We start from the raw sequence: 17,324 nt of genomic DNA, 5'->3' as shown, positions 1-17,324 counted from the left end.
ACTTTCTCCTTCCTGTCTATTTTACTCATTGTTCTTCCTTGTCCCCTTGTAGGCATTTCCATTTAACACATAAAACCTTCAAATATAGTCAGTTATAGTGCCAAGAGAAACAAACAGTGTTGACGGGTTAAATATTAGCTTTTTATTTGCTGAAAAAACAACGATAACAAGAGATCAATGGTTACACTGTTACAACCAGAGAAAGACCGGACCGTAGCTCGAAACAGAATCTTTACAGGAAATAACCTACAGAGAATAACAGGAGAACAGTGTTATGGCGAGGTGGAGTTGGCAGGGCTGGGTAGAGCTTGACTAGGGAGGAGTGGATGATTCAACACCCTCATAAGGAAAGAATCTAACTTGGCATCAAAGTCACTGGTGGTATAGAAGGCACTGGAGTACGGGAGAGGGAGGGAACGGGAGAAGGAACGGGAGAGGGAGGGAACGGGAGAAGGAACGGGAGAGGGAGGGAACGGGAGAAGGAACGGGAGAGGGAGGGAACGGGAGAAGGAACGGGAGAGGGAGGGAACGGGAGAAGGAACGGGAGAGGGAGGGAACGGGAGAAGGAACGGGAGAGGGAGGGAACGGGACAAGGGATGGGAGAGAGGGTTATAGGAGAAGGGATGGGAGAGAGGGTTATAGGAGAAGGGATGGGAGAGAGGGTATAGGAGAAGGGATGGGAGAGGGGGTTATAGGAGAAGGGATGGGAGAGGGGGTTATAGGAGAAGGGATGGGAGAGGGGGTTATAGGAGAAGGGATGGGAGAGGGGGTATAGGAGAAGGGATGGGAGAGGGGGTATAGGAGAAGGGATGGGAGGGGGGTTATAGGAGAAGGGATGGGAGAGGGGGTTATAGGAGAAGGGATGGGAGGGGGGTTATAGGAGAAGGGATGGGAGAGGAGGTATAGGAGAATGGATGGGAGAGGGGGTATAGGAGAAGGGATGGGAGAGGGGGTATAGGAGAAGGGGTATAGGAGAAGGGATGGGAGAAGGGGTATAGGAGAAGGGATGGGAGAGGGGGTATAGGAGAAGGGGTATAGGAGAAGGGACGGGAGAGGGGGTATAGGAGAAGGGATGGGAGGGGGGTTATAGGAGAAGGGATGGGAGGGGGGTTATAGGAGAAGGGATGGGAGAGGGGGTTATAGGAGAAGGGATGGGAGAGGGGGTTATAGGAGAAGGGATGGGAGAGGGGGTATAGGAGAAGGGATGGGAGAGGAGGTATAGGAGAAGGGATGGGAGAGGGGGTATAGGAGAAGGGATGGGAGAGGGGGTTATAGGAGAAGGGATGGGAGAGGGGGTTATAGGAGAAGGGGTATAGGAGAAGGGATGGGAGAGGGGGTATAGGAGAAGGGATGGGAGAGGGGGTATAGGAGAAGGGATGGGAGAGGGGGTATAGGAGAAGGGATGGGAGAAGGGATGGGAGAGGGGGTATAGGAGAAGGGATGGGAGAAGGGGTATAGGAGAAGGGATGGGAGAGGGGGTATAGGAGAAGGGATGGGAGAAGGGGTATAGGAGAAGGGATGGGAGAGGGGGTATAGGAGAAGGGATGGGAGGGGGGTTATAGGAGAAGGGATGGGAGAGGGGGTATAGGAGAAGGGATGGGAGGGGGGTTATAGGAGAAGGGATGGGAGAGGTCTAATGCTATAGGCTATAGGGCTAAAGGTGATAATAACATCAGATTCTCCTGTTTCCTCTCATTGTGCAACAGTCATTTTTCTTTTTTACAACAGTCAAATAACGTCAACATATACATTACTTGTGGTCCTACTGAGGTTGCTAGGACAACAGCACCACCATGTGGTGAAAAGAACAACCAGCAGCGTGTGATGTGTGGCATTGTTTCTCAGTAAGGATCCTGGGGACCCACTGTGTTTAGGCTGGCTCAGCATCCATTAAACACAAATTAGTACATGGACAACTGCATGATGGGTACTGCAGTTTGTGCTACTGAAAGGGAAAGGGGCCTTGGACACCAGCACGGCTCAACAAAAGGTTCAGTCAAACTGATAGAGGAAGGTCTGTGCTGGTGTGGTTCGCTACATTCCCTTTATCTCAAAAACAGAAAACACACAACAACAACAAGAACCAATGAACAGATAGTCATTAATAATCATATTCATGAGCGGAATAAAAACAATAACAAACTCAGTTCTACCAAGCTGTTTTTCTAGCTGAGGCAAGCCTGAAGAAGTCGCAGCCTGATGATGTCACTGAATGTCTACTACATCCCAGGAGCAGAATGGTTTCTCAGGACGAGGTGAGAGGGACGGGGCGGGGTGAGAGGGACGGGGTCTGTTATGCGGGTGGCAGGGTAGAGGTCCATGTTTTGATTATTAACAAAGGACTGAAATGTTTCTACTGTTTAAATAAGGCTGGCTAACACAACAGCCACAGTCATATTAACATAAAGACACTAACACAGTACAATACATCTAAAAAAGGACGTTAGAAAAATCTGTTGGTCAACAGAAAGTATAATGGAGTGCAATTTCTCTCAGAAGGCACAGTCTGGCATGGATTAGCACGTCTCAGCTCAGCATGGACCGGTTCAGCTCACTTCTGCTGCTTCTGCTGTCTCAGGCTCTCCAGAAGAATCCTCTTGTGGGCGGAATCTAGAATGCCTGCCTCCTCCAGGTCCTCCTCTGTGATGTCACTGAGGAGGAACATGATTGGATGAAATTCATGAAATTACATGTTTCATGATTGACTGTGTGTGTGTGTGTGTGTGTGTGTGTGTGTGTGTGTGTGTGTGTGTGTGTCTCAAAGTGCATACTACCGTACTCCGAGCATGCAAATTGCAGCACGGGAGGGTCGGAGTATGAGTCCAAATCAAAGTATCTGAAACGGAGCATGGAGGGGCACTTCTCGAATGCGATCTCCGTTTGCAAGCTTCAACGGAAAGTATTCAAAAAGAAATATGACGCAACCACCTAAGAAATTATGCACATTTTCGTGCATCTCATAAGCTTGACTACAATATTTGATCTTGATACGTTAATAAATACATGCTGTGTTCATTTTGGCATGTTTACCTGCTTACAATACTCACTGTAGTGTGCGTAGGTTATAAGCCCATAGCAAGTCAATAGAGCTAACTGGCTAGCTACTACTGTTAGTTATCCAGATAGACACAAATAATTGTTAGCTTGCTACCCATGAAGAATTGACATCTACTTTGGATAATGTTTGTGTTAGGTCATTTTTGCCTGTTATACTATCTGGTTAGCGATATTAATACGATTCACATATAGCTAACTGATAGTTATGAAGTAAAACGTTTGCTTTGTGTATATATTGTTTCATCTCTATTGCCATTGTCCTGAAGGAAGGTTCAGTGAATGGGTATGTCCATAGTAAATCAATTGGGCTGACGTTATACCTTTTCTATATCCATGTAGAAACACTAGCTACGACCTGCCTTATTTAGCTAGCTCAATGTGAAATTCTGATTTGTGTTGAAGACTTGCTAAGTACCTACCAATAAAGAATTGACATCTACTGTACCTTGCATAACATTCGTTTTATGGTCATTTTTGCCTGTTTAACTAGCTAGCTGGCTATCTAGATTACAACGATTCACATACAGTGCCTTGCAAAAGTATTCATCCCCCTTGGCGTTTTCCTATTTTCTTGCATTACAACCTGGAATTTAAATAGATTTTTATTTGGATTTCATGTAATGGATGTACACATAATAGTCTAAATTGGTGAAGTGAAAAAAATAACTTGTTAAAATAACCCCACCCCCCAAAATGGAAAAGTGTTGCGTGTATATGTATTCACCCCCTTTGCTATGAAGCCCCTAAATAAGATCTGGTGCAACCAATTACCTTCAGAAGTCACAGAATGAGTTAAATAAAGTCCACCTGTGTGCAATCTAAGTGTCACATGATCTCAGTATATGTACACCTGTTCTGAAAGGCCCCAGAGTCTGCAACACTACTAAGCAAGGGGCACCAACAAGCAAGCGGCATCATGAAGACCAACGAGCTCTCCAAACAGGTCAGGGACAAAGTTGAGGAGAAGTACAGATCAGGGTTGGGTTATAAAAAAAAATCTGAAACTTTGAACATCCCACAGAGCACCATTAAATCCATTATTTAAAAAATGCAAAGAACATGGCACCACAACAAACCTGCCAAGTGAGGGCCACCCACCAGGCAAGGAGGGCATTAATCAGAGAGGCAACAAAGAGACCAAAGATAACCCTGAAGGAGCTGCAACGCTCCACAGTGGAGATTGGAGTATCTGTCCATAGGACCACTTTAAGCCGTACACTCCACAGAGCTGGGCTTTACGGAAGAGTGGCCAGAAAAAAGCCATTGCTTAAAGAAAAAAATAAGAAAACACATTTGGTGTTCACCAAAAGGCATGTGGGAAACTCCCCAAACATATGGAAGAAGGTACTCTGGTCAGATGAGACTAAAAGTGACCTTTTTGGCCATCAAGGAAAACACTATGTCTGGCACACCTCCCATCACCCCGAGAACACCATCCCCACAGTGAAGCATTTCTGGTGGCAGCATCATGCTGTGGGGATGTTTTTCATCGGCAGGGACAGGAAACTGGTCAGAATTTAAGGAATGATGGATGGCGCTAAATACAGGGAAATTCTTGAGGGAAACCTGTTTCAGTCTTCCAGAGATTTGAAACTGGGACAGAGGTTCCCCTTCCAGCAGGACAATGACCCTAAGCATACTGCTGAAGCAACACACGAGTGGTTGGAATGGCCTAGTCCATGCACGCTCAAATTCCTTTTTTTTGTCTTATTTCTTGCTTGTTTCACAATAAAACATATTTTGCATCTTGAAAGTGGTAGGCATGTTGTGTAAATCAAGTGATAAACCCCCCCGATTTTAATTGATTGTAAGGCAACAAAATAGGAAAAATGCCAAGGGGGTGAATACTTTCGCAAGACACTGTATATCTAGCTGATAATTATGAAGTAAAACATTTGCTTTGTGTATATCTTGTTTTGCCCATTGTCGTCATTGTCCTGGCTGGAAGAAGGTTCAGTGAATGGGGAGGTACCGTGTGAGGTAACACAGTAAGGGTGGTGTGAGTACTTCTCAAATGTAATGTTTAATGTGTTATCCACACTCTTGTCCTCACAAGAATGGACTCAAGAGAACTTCCTCGGAGAATGCACTTGGAGCATGAGAGTGTGGAGCACGGTAGTATGCATAGAGAAACCCCCTGTGTGTCTGTGTACCTGAGGAACTCCAGGTCGTCCCAGCCGTTGTGTAGCAGACCTTCCTCATAGTGGTCCAGCCCTAGTCTCTGTAGCCACTCCCCCACGGAGAGAGACGAGCTACTGCTTCCCCACAGCGCCTACACACAGACACACACACACAGACAGACACAGACAGACAGACACAGACAGACACACACTTTAACACTGGAGAAGCTTTTCATTAATACGTCATAATAACCTAACAACAACATGAGCACTTCTGTTTGCCTTTTATTCATAGTACTCCCTCCCTCCCACAAACATCTCACTTCCTCTGGTAGATCTTCAGCGATGCTCTCTGTGATGGGGGCTCGGGGAGGGAAGGTGCGACAGGCGTCCCCCAACCCCTGGCCTCTGAGGTGTGGGGGTGCAGAGGGGGCACGGGGGGTAGGGGGGTACTCGCTCTCACTCAGTGTCTTCGCCATCTGCAGCACCGAACACGATTGGTCGTCCAGCCCCCCGGCCCCTCCCCTCCTAAAGTCCTCCCCCAAGACGAAGGCAGGACTAGGATTGGCTGCGGGGATCTTCACCTCAGCCAGGTCGGGGTACAGGGGGCGGGGTTTAGAGAAGGGGATGTCGGCCATCTCCAGTGCTCCTTTAGGGAGGGGGGGAGGGGGGAAGTCAGGAGGAGGACGGTTCAGTGTGCCTCCCGCTCCTCCACCTGACACCACCCCCACCACTGCAATCCCATCATCCTCCGAGGACCCCTCCTCATTGATGGGCCGGACAGGGTGTCCAGCCGTGTGCCTGCGGGGGTGGGAGGACCCTGAGGAGGGCCTCCCCCCTCCAGACAGGGGTGCCTTACCGGCTGGAGGGGAGCAGGGGGAGGGGAGGAGCTCCGAGGACAGGGTGGCAGCTGATTGGTTAGGAACGCCTTCCAGGATGTAGTAGGCGGGGTTATTGTAGCTGTTGTTTTTACAGGCAGAGGGGTCTCCCTCTGCAGAGTCCTGCTTAGCCCTGGAATAGACACAGCAGGAGCCTTAGGTAGGTGTGTGTGTGTGTGTGTGTGTGTGTGTGTGTGTGTGTGTGTGTGTGTGTGTGTGTGTGTGTGTGTGTGTGGGAGAGAGAAGAGTGTGTGTTACCTGGCTGCAGTCCCATCCTCCTTGGTACTCCTCTCTCCCTCCTCGCTCACCTTCCCAAGCACCGCCCCCACGTGTCTGTGTGTCAAAGACGGCCTGCGAGACAGGGAGGAACACGCTAAGAACATGCTACAGAACATGCTACAGAACACACTCAATAAGTTTATGGTTTAACTCCACGGCGTGGTTAGATCTGGGGGGGTGTTACTCACTTGACGTAGTCGTGTCCTGATCGGGGGGGCAGAGTGGATCTGCCTTTGGGTACTCCCGTCTCATCTTTATCCACACTGATCCACTCTACAGGACACACACACACACATCAATCAAAATCAATATCAAGCAACCAATCAAAAACCATTTTGTTCTTTCACCAGAATGTTTTGGTCCTCCAAAAATGTAATTAGCCTATTGTTAAGGATGGATGAATATAGTTTACTTCCAATCAACCAACCAATCAATGTCCTTTAGCACAGACACAGACAGACAGTGTTACCATAGAGCCTCTCCCTGGTACCCATCCTCTCCGCTGGCACGCGGACCCTCATAGACCCTCTGATGTTACCCGTCTCCTCCCCTCTGTGGGACAGGTAGGTATGGAACTGCTGTGCTGTACTGCCTATCATTGACTTCAGAGCCACCACACACTCTCCTGAGGAGAAGACACACACACATATGATCAGTATAACACACCAGGCTTTCATTAGCTGGCTTTTGGCTGATATTTTTTATTTTATTTAAAGCTGATAAATAAAATTGCATCAGCCAATTGTTAGGCAGAAGAAAAAAATCCCAATTCAAAATGATTACTTTTAGCCTTTTCATTGATGGAAATAAATCTGACCGGTGCTCATTGGTCTATAGGTTCATTTGCATAATTTAGTGAAATTAAATTGCGCATGTGTATTTTCATAGTCGTAATGATTCTTATGATTCTACAGCTCCTGTTGCTGCTGAAGTGAAACATGCTTTTAGAAGCCCAATCATTTCACAACAAATCTAAACGCTTCAATTCCGTGTTAAAAAACAGCTTTGATGTCATGACGATAAAAAGCTAAAAAATAACATGCAACTAGTAATTGCAAGCGCGCTTCTTATTTGCCATTAAAGTGCTTTAGCCAACGGGAGGCAGGCTTCAGCGCATCACACACCACCTCTCAACGTGAAGCTAGAGGCAGTATACGCATTTTGAAAACGTTTGGTCCCGTGTGGCTCAGTTGGTAGAGCATGGTGTTTGCAACACCAGGGTTGTGGGTTCGATTCCCACGGGGGACCAGTACGGAGAAAAAAATGTATGAAATGTATGCATTCACTACTGTAAGTCGCTCTGGATAAGAGAGCGTCTGCTAAATGACTAAAATGTAAATGTGAAAATGTTTACTTAATTAAATTGTGTGAAACCTTAACGTCTTGCTTCATAGTAGCCGAGACAAAAAAAAAAAAGTGTCTATAAACGTGGAGGTAATTGTTTTTTAGACTTCCATATGCCATTGAAACCAGTAGTCTACTGTTTCATAAAGACTTCCATATGCTATTGAAACCAGTAGTCTACTGTTTCATAAAGACTTCCATATGCTATTGAAACCAGTAGTCTACTGTTTCATAAAGACTTCCATATGCTATTGAAACCAGTAGTCTACTGTTTCATAAAGACTTCCATATGCCATTGAAACCAGTAGTCTACTGTTTCATAAAGACTTCCATATGCCATTGAAACCAGTAGTCTACTGTTTCATAAAGACTTCCATATGCCATTGAAACCAGTAGTCTACTGTTTCATAAAGACTTCCATATGCCATTGAAACCAGTAGTCTACTGTTTCATAAAGACTTCCATATGCTATTGAAACCAGTAGTCTACTGTTTCATAAAGACTTCCATATGCTATTGAAACCAGTAGTCTACTGTTTCATAAAGACTTCCATATGCAATTGAAACCAGTAGTCTACTGTTTCATAAAGACTTCCATATGCTATTGAAACCAGTAGTCTACTGTTTCATAAAGACTTCCATATGCCATTGAAACCAGTAGTCTACTGTTTCATAAAGACTTCCATATGCCATTGAAACCAGTAGTCTACTGTTTCATAAAGACTTCCATATGCCATTGAAACCAGTAGTCTACTGTTTCATAAAGACTTCCATATGCCATTGAAACCAGTAGTCTACTGTTTCATAAAGACTTCCATATGCTATTGAAACCAGTAGTCTACTGTTTCATAAAGACTTCCATATGCTATTGAAACCAGTAGTCTACTGTTTCATAAAGACTTCCATATGCTATTGAAACCAGTAGTCTACTGTTTCATAAAGACTTCCATATGCTATTGAAACCAGTAGTCTACTGTTTCATAAAGACTTCCATATGCTATTGAAACCAGTAGTCTACTGTTTCATAAAGACTTCCATATGCTATTGAAACCAGTAGTCTACTGTTTCATAAAGACTTCCATATGCTATTGAAACCAGTAGTCTACTGTTTCATAAAGACTTCCATATGCCATTGAAACCAGTAGTCTACTGTTTTATAAAGACTTCCATATGCCATTGAAACCAGTAGCCTATTTCTCTTATGTTCTATTGGTTTTCAAATCAACTTTCATTGTCCAGTAGCCAAAGGCACAAGCCTAGTAATATTCACAACCCATGTTAGTTGTTGCATCTTTAGATCTCCCCCTCTATATACATTTAGAATGGATATTTTCTTCTCCGTCACCTGTGTTTTCCGCTAATTGCATTATGGAACAAACATTCACATTACATATGTCGAATCTTAATGACCCATTTCATCGCAGGATGAAAATAACTAGGGTAGTTATTTTATGGCTGGTTATGACACCTACATAAGAGTGTCAAAGCCCACTAAACCTACCAGGGTAGTAACTTTATGGCTGGTTATGACACCTACATAAGAGTGTCAAAGCCCACTAAACCTACCAGGGTAGTAACTTTATGGCTGGTTATGACACCTACATAAGAGTGTCAAAGCCCACTAAACCTACCAGGGTAGTAACTTTATGGCTGGTTATGACACCTACATAAGAGTGTCAAACCCCACTAAACCTACCAGGGTAGTAACTTTATGGCTGGTTATGATACCTACATAAGAGTGTCAAAGCCCACTAAACCTACCAGGGTAGTAACTTTATGGCTGGTTATGATACCTACATAAGAGTGTCAAAGCCCACTAAACCTACCAGGGTAGTAACTTTATGGCTGGTTATGATACCTACATAAGAGTGTCAAAGCCCACTAAACCTACCAGGGTAGTAACTTTATGGCTGGTTATGATACCTACATAAGAGTGTCAAAGCCCACTAAACCTACCAGGGTAGTAACTTTATGGCTGGTTATGACACCTACATAAGAGTGTCAAAGCCCACTAAACCTACCAGGGTAGTAACTTTATGGCTGGTTATGATACCTACATAAGAGTGTCAAACCCCACTAAACCTACCAGGGTAGTAACTTTATGGCTGGTTGTGACACCTACATAAGAGTGTCAAAGCCCTCTAAACCTACCAGGGTAGTAACTTTATGGCTGGTTATGATACCTACATAAGAGTGTCAAACCCCACTAAACCTACCAGGGTAGTAACTTTATGGCTGGTTATGATACCTACATAAGAGTGTCAAAGCCCACTAAACCCTACCAGGGTAGTAACTTTATGGCTGGTTATGATACCTACATAAGAGTGTCAAAGCCCACTAAACCCTACCAGGGTAGTAACTTTATGGCTGGTTGTGACACCTACATAAGAGTGTCAAAGCCCACTAAACCTACCACACAAGGTAAAACATTCCATTACACCATAGCCTACTTGTCAACAGTATGTTTACGTTATATAACATTTTCTGAAAATGACCATATTCAATTATCATCATTGTAATTGCGTACACATTGATGTCAGACATGCACCTACCCCAATGCTCTGATGTCAGACATGCACCTACCCCAATGCTCTGACGTCAGACATGCACCTACCCCAGTGCTCTGATGTCCAACATGCACCTACCCCAATGCTCTGATGTCAGACATGCACCTACCCCAATGCTCTGATGTCAGACATGCACCTACCCCAATGCTCTGATGTCAGACATGCACCTACCCCAATGCTCAGTTGATGATGACTGGGATGGATGCAGGAACAGATTTCAGGAGCAGGACAAGACACCCTCTTTTTGACTGATGACTGACATAAGGGCCTATCTGGCTTATATGATTATGATGGTCATAATGCTTCATAACAGTGTCAAACTGTATGTTCTGAGTCCAAGTAAAGTGACACAGGATGAACATAATGTTCTGGTCATAAGTTCTATGTAATATCATGAAAAAACATGACTTAAGAATTCATTAAAACAACAATGGATTTAAGAAACAAAGTTTAAAAAAAAAAGGAAAGTTCTTGGCAGTGAAAAAACACATTTGAATAAAAGTGGGTTACGTAGGTGTCATAACCAACCATAAAATAACACAATATATGTCACAACAGGTGTAAAAATATGTGTCATGACAGTGTTATGACCATATTATGACAGGCTATGAAACGCTAAATTAGGTCAGCGGTTATGACATGGTTATGAACGTGTCGTAAGGTGTTATGATGCAAGGTGTCAAATAAAGTGTTACAGTTTTGATGTTTAAGGCAAGCATTAGGCTAAATCAATGAATGTTTATCTCAGCACCTGTGTGGTCCAGCAAGTACCGCTGCTGAATAAGGCACAAATATACCAGAGTAGTCATCCGACCCACTACTGACCTAGTACCAAAGATTTGTATAACTTAACCACGATAGACCACAGCCTGTCGTTTCAAATGGGAACAAATTAGCCATAGTGGGCAGAACCAAGCAAGGTGTGCGGAGCCAAGCTCGTGCTAGCGATATCCTATTGGCACGTTCTGGCATGAATTAGTATATTTCCCGTTGGTTAACGCCTACTTTGTGAAGTACGTGTCCACGCAATAACTCAATTTGCCTTTGCACTCCTCAACAAAGCCATTTTTGGAAACTTTGGCAAAGGGCAAAGTCTACAACACTTAGCCCACTCTGTTCGTAACAAATTGTAGTTTTGGGAACAGAAAACTGTATTGAGATCAAATGATTCGATGAGTAAATTATCAGAATGTTGGCCAATATCAATCTGGTTCCAACTTCTCCCACTGCTGGCCACTGGGCTCCCACTCACTACCATATTTGGTAAAGTGTTACACTCACTACCATATTTGGTAAAGTGTTACACTCACTACCATATTTGGTAGTGAGTGGAAACGCCAAACAGATGGCTCAGATTTACATATCCAGTGAAATATCTGTCTCATTGTTCTATCTATCTGTGCTAACACTCTTCTAGCTACTCTCTGTGGGCGGTACTGTCCGGAGGAACTAGCCCTGTCTGGAGGAACTAGCCCTGTCTGGAGGAACTAGCCCTGTCTGGAGGAACTAGTAGCGTTCTAGCTACTCTCTGTGGGCGGTACTGTCCGGAGGAACTAGCCCTGTCTGGAGGAACTAGCCCTGTCTGGAGGAACTAGTACCGTTCTAGCTACTCTCTGTGGGCGGTACTGTCCGGAGGAACTAGCCCTGTCCGGAGGAACTAGCCCTGTCCAGAGGAACTAGCCCTGTCCGGAGGAACTAGCCCTGTCCGGAGGAACTAGCCCTGTCCGGAGGAACTAGCCCTGTCCGGAGGAACTAGCCCTGTCCGGAGGAACTAGCCCTGTCCGGAGGAACTAGCCCTGTCCGGAGGAACTAGCCCTGTCCGGAGGAACTAGCCCTGTCCGGAGGAACTAGTACCGTTCTAGCTACTCTCTGTGGGCGGTACTTGTACTCTCTCAAGTCATTTCTGAAGGAAGTAACTTACTTTTTACTCCGTTACATTTTACCAAATCACTTCAGTTCCACAGATATATATTATTACATTGTTGATGTCGGATGAAAACCTCCTAATCAAATTTGGTAGGCCTATATGTGGAATCTGAAGACAGCAGCCCTAACCGCTAGATCACCCCAGGTCACATCTGAACTCCATTTAGACAGTTCATCCGTAACCGTAGGATACCCTAGACAGTTCATCCGTAACCGTAGGATACCCTAGACTGTTCATCCGTAACCGTAGGATACCCTAGACAGTTCATCCGTAACCGTAGGATACCCTAGACAGTTCATCCGTAACCGTAGGATACCCTAGACAGTTCATCCGTAACCGTAGGATACCCTAGACAGTTCATCCGTAACCGTAGGATACCCTAGACAGTTCATCCGTAACCGTAGGATACCCTAGACAGTTCATCCGTAACCGTAGGATACCCTAGACAGTTCATCCGTAACCGTAGGATACCCTAGACAGTTCATCCGTAACCGTAGGATACCCTAGACAGTTCATCCGTAACCGTAGGATACCCTAGACAGTTCATCCGTAACCGTAGGATACCCTAGACAGTTCATCCGTAACCGTAGGATACCCTAGACAGTTCATCCGTAACCGTAGGATACCCTAGACAGTTCATCCGTAACCGTAGGATACCCTAGACAGTTCATCCGTAACCGTAGGATACCCTAGACAGCTCATTTGTAACCGTAGGATACCCTAGACAGCTCATCCGTAACCGTAGGATACACTAGACAGTTGTATGTCGTAGACTCGTGTAGACCAATATCTATCTTGTGTTATTAAGTGATATAAAACAACAGTCATTGATGTGTATGGCTGCATTTCAGATACATCTCTGTACATTTGAATGTTGCAGTAATACGACCTAAGCCTATAGCGTTTGAGCGAGAGAACGTTCTTTTAAGATAGCGAGCCCTGATCCCAATGACTTGACTGCCCCCGCAAGGAGAGAAAGACAACTGCTCATTTTTAACCAATCACAAGGCTATTTAGAATTTCCTGATGCATCAGGAAAATTCTCTGCAACAAAAGCGTGATCAAGTTAAGATCTGACATCTGTAGCCTACTGCCATGTGAGCATTGCTGTGCTTCTAGTGTGAAGAAATAATTGATCAAGCCAGAACGTCCTGATCTGTTGCATCAGACTCAATGCTTTTGACATTTTCTGGGGATGTAACCTAGGCCTACTGGTTATATCGTCCAACAACTGTCCCAGAGTCTGTTTGGAATAGGCTATTTCTTTCTCACACAGAACGACAAGGTAACCAAAATAATAGGTCAACTGTTACACTATGGATTGTAAATTAGGCCGACTCATCTTATTGGCTGAGGAAAAGTAGACGTGGACAGATCTTCTAACATCTTCAAAGTGCTCATCTGAATTCGCTAAGAAGGACGAACGCCGTAGCATCCTCGCCTTTCATGTTGTGTTAATATGAATGACCATAATGTAAATGTGATGTCTGTGTTTCTGAGCACTGTGGGTGGACACACTAATCAGCGTGTGGCCGTAGGGCGGCGGCCGGGGGGACACCTCGGGGGCCCATGCATGGGTCCGGTAAATTTCTCAAATGTCAGATATATTAAAATGCTGCTGGTCAAATGTCCGGCGCCACATTTTCCCTGAGGGAAACCCTGTAACTAACTAACTAACTAGACTAGACTAGACTAGACTAGACAGACAGACAGACAGACAGACAGACAGACAGACAGACAGACAGACAGACAGACAGACAGACAGACAGACAGACAGACAGACAGACAGACAGACAGACAGACAGACAGACAGACAGACAGACAGACAGACAGACAGACAGACAGACAGACAGACAGACAGACAGACAGACAGACAGACAGACAGACAGACAGACAGACAGACAGACAGACAGACAGACAGACAGACAGACAGACAGACAGACAGACAGACAGACAGACAGACAGACAGACAGACAGACAGACAGACAGACAGACAGACAGACAGACAGACAGACAGACAGACAGACAGACAGACAGACAGACAGACAGACAGACAGACAGACAGACAGACAGACAGACAGACAGACAGACAGACAGACAGACAGACAGACAGACAGACAGACAGACAGACAGACAGACAGACAGACAGACAGACAGACAGACAGACAGACAGACAGACAGACAGACAGACAGACAGACAGACAGACAGACAGACAGACAGACAGACAGACAGACAGACAGACAGACAGACAGACAGACAGACAGACAGACAGACAGACAGACAGACAGACAGACAGACAGACAGACAGACAGACAGACAGACAGACAGACAGACAGACAGACAGACAGACAGACAGACAGACAGACAGACAGACAGACAGACAGACAGACAGACAGACAGACAGACAGACAGACAGACAGACAGACAGACAGACAGACAGACAGACAGACAGACAGACAGACAGACAGACAGACAGACAGACAGACAGACAGACAGACAGACAGACAGACAGACAGACAGACAGACAGACAGACAGACAGACAGACAGACAGACAGACAGACAGACAGACAGACAGACAGACAGACAGACAGACAGACAGACAGACAGACAGACAGACAGACAGACAGACAGACAGACAGACAGACAGACAGACAGACAGACAGACAGACAGACAGACAGACAGACAGACAGACAGACAGACAGACAGACAGACAGACAGACAGACAGACAGACAGACAGACAGACAGACAGACAGACAGACAGACAGACAGACAGACAGACAGACAGACAGACAGACAGACAGACAGACAGACAGACAGACAGACAGACAGACAGACAGACAGACAGACAGACAGACAGACCATAAGACTCGTATCCATCCAGTGATTTGACGGTGAGCAGCAGGTGTTGGTCCTGGAGATATTCTATCTCAGAGAGGAGGGGCTTCAGCGTGGTCAGCTGCTTATTGGACCAGCCCACACGCAGGAAGTTGACGTTGTCACTGCTCTGACTGTCATTCTCATAACTCTTCTTAAACTCTACGGAGAGAGGGAGTGTGGAGAGAGAGAGTGTGGAGGGAGTGTGGAGAGAGAGAGTGTGGAGGGAGTGTGGAGAGAGAGAGAGAGAGAGAGTGGAGAGAGAGAGAGAGTGTGGAGAGAGAGAGAGAGGGAGTGTGGAGAGAGAGAGAGAGGGAGTGTGGAGAGAGAGAGGGAGTGTGGAGAGAGAGAGGGAGTGTGGAGAGAGAGAGGGAGTGTGGAGAGAGAGAGGGAGTGTGGAGAGAGAGAGGGAGTGTGGAGAGAGAGAGGGAGTGTGGAGAGAGAGAGGGAGTGTGGAGAGAGAGGGAGTGTGGAGAGAGAGGGAGTGTGAAAAATGTAATTAAGTCTCTAGAGTAGAACTTTGTGTGTGTGTGTGTGTGTGTGTGTGTGTGTGTGTGTGTGTGTGTGTGTGTGTGTGTGTGTGTGTGTGTGTGTGTAGGTCTCACCCTCCAGGCAGGTAGAGTAGAACTCGATAAAGAACTTGGTTCTGCTGGCCGTCTTCACTATGGCCTCAATATTCTCAAACTCAATATAGGCCTGTTCAGAGGACTTAGGCAGACCTGGAGAGAGAGAGAGAGAGAGACAGGGAGAGACACAACGTTAAAAACCCTTGGGTTGTAGTGAGATGATCAACCCCCTTGTCTAGTCATCATAGCGAGTGGCCGTACCTTTCTTGGAGACGAACTGCGAGGTAACCCCCACCTCAAATGTACCAAAGACTGGGGAGTGGTCACTGGTCACCACGTCATCTGTACAGCCTGAGAGGGAAACATGATTTCATCAACAAAAAACTACAACAAAAAGGTATTTGGTATTTTATTAGGGTTCCCATTAGCTGTTGCAAAAGCAGCAGCTACTCTTCCTGGGGTCCACACAAAACATGAAACATAATACAGTATGAGATAATACAGAACATTAATAGACAAGGACAGAACTACATAAAAAAAACGTAAAGGTACACGTAGCCTACATATCAATACACACAAACAATCTAGGTCAGGGCTGCCAAACACTCTCCCTGGATATCTACCGTCTTGTGGGTTTTCAGTCCAACCTTAATTTGTGTACTGTGAAAAGACCCCTGGTGGCATGTCTGGTGAGGTAAGTGTGTGTGTGTAAGTTTACTATGCAAACAATTTGGGATTTCAACACATGATTGTTTCTTGTAAAAATAACAAGTGATGCAGTCAGTCTCTCCTCAACTCTGAGCCAAGAGAGACTGGCATGCATAGTATTTATATCAGCCCTCTGATTACAATGAAGAGCAAGACGTGATGCTCTGTTCTGGGCCAGCTGCAGCTTAACTAGGTCTTTCCTTGCAGCACTGGACCACACGACTGGACAGTAATCAAGATAAAACTAGAGCCTGCAGAACTTGATTTGTGGAGTGTGGTGTCAAAAATGCAGAGCATCTCTTTATTAGACAGACCTCTCCCCATCTTTACAACCATTTCATCTATATGTTTTGACCATGAAAGTTTACAATCTAATGTAACACTAAGTAATTTAGTCTCCTCAACTTGTTCAACAGCCACACCATTCATCACCAGATTCAGCCGAGGTCTACAACTTAAGGAATGATTTGTACCAAATACAATGCTCTTAGTTTCAGAGATGTTCAGGACCAGTTTATTACTGGCCACCCATTCTAAAACAGACTGCAACTCTTTGTTGTACAGAGTTGTTGAAGATGCAGGGACTCACCATAGGAGTTACAGACAATGTGAGTCTCAGGGTAAGACTTCCATAGGATCCTGTCACACCAAGACGGGACGTTGGTCCTCATCTGAAAGAGAGAAAGAGAAGATGAGCGTGAACAGAGATCTCTCCATCTGAGCCTGTGTGTATGCGCTCGCATGCACGTGTGTGTGTGAAAAGACAGAACTTGTTAAAATGCTATTTCAGCCTTAAAAGGGTCAATCAGCAGTTGTTAAATCCATTTCTTTTCACAACGTATGATATGTAACCATTGATTGTTGAAGAATATAACTTGTAAATGCCTCAGGAGCTCAGTTCAACTGTCACACTCCATCAGAACCCAAAATATAGGCTTGTTTTACTCCTATGATTGTTCAAGTAAATGTAAACATAACCATATTTTGAGGCGATATAGTGT

At 45.2% G+C, this 17,324-nt stretch overlaps 1 protein-coding gene across 1 annotated transcript in view; it reads right to left on the bottom strand.

The window, feature by feature from the left end:
• Positions 1-119: 119 nt before the first annotated feature.
• The window catches only part of inppl1a (inositol polyphosphate phosphatase-like 1a), a 65,644-nt gene continuing 48,439 nt past the window's right edge, over positions 120-17,324 (bottom strand). The window contains exons 18-27 of the mRNA XM_045724799.2: positions 16,913-16,994; positions 15,877-15,966; positions 15,655-15,768; positions 15,035-15,211; positions 6,804-6,959; positions 6,523-6,607; positions 6,314-6,406; positions 5,501-6,188; positions 5,211-5,329; positions 120-2,651 (exon numbers count right to left, since the gene is read on the bottom strand). Coding sequence (XP_045580755.1) covers positions 2,552-2,651; positions 5,211-5,329; positions 5,501-6,188; positions 6,314-6,406; positions 6,523-6,607; positions 6,804-6,959; positions 15,035-15,211; positions 15,655-15,768; positions 15,877-15,966; positions 16,913-16,994 — 1,704 coding nt within the window. The 3' untranslated portion in view covers positions 120-2,551. The remainder of the gene's footprint in view (positions 2,652-5,210; positions 5,330-5,500; positions 6,189-6,313; positions 6,407-6,522; positions 6,608-6,803; positions 6,960-15,034; positions 15,212-15,654; positions 15,769-15,876; positions 15,967-16,912; positions 16,995-17,324) is intronic.

This window comes from Salmo salar, chromosome 09 (assembly GCF_965601325.2).
Source record: "Salmo salar chromosome 09, fSalSal1, whole genome shotgun sequence".
NCBI classification, from domain to species: domain Eukaryota; kingdom Metazoa; phylum Chordata; class Actinopteri; order Salmoniformes; family Salmonidae; genus Salmo; species Salmo salar.
The sequence above is the reverse complement of the archived record's forward strand: the minus strand, read 5'-3'. Positions and strand labels throughout refer to the sequence as shown.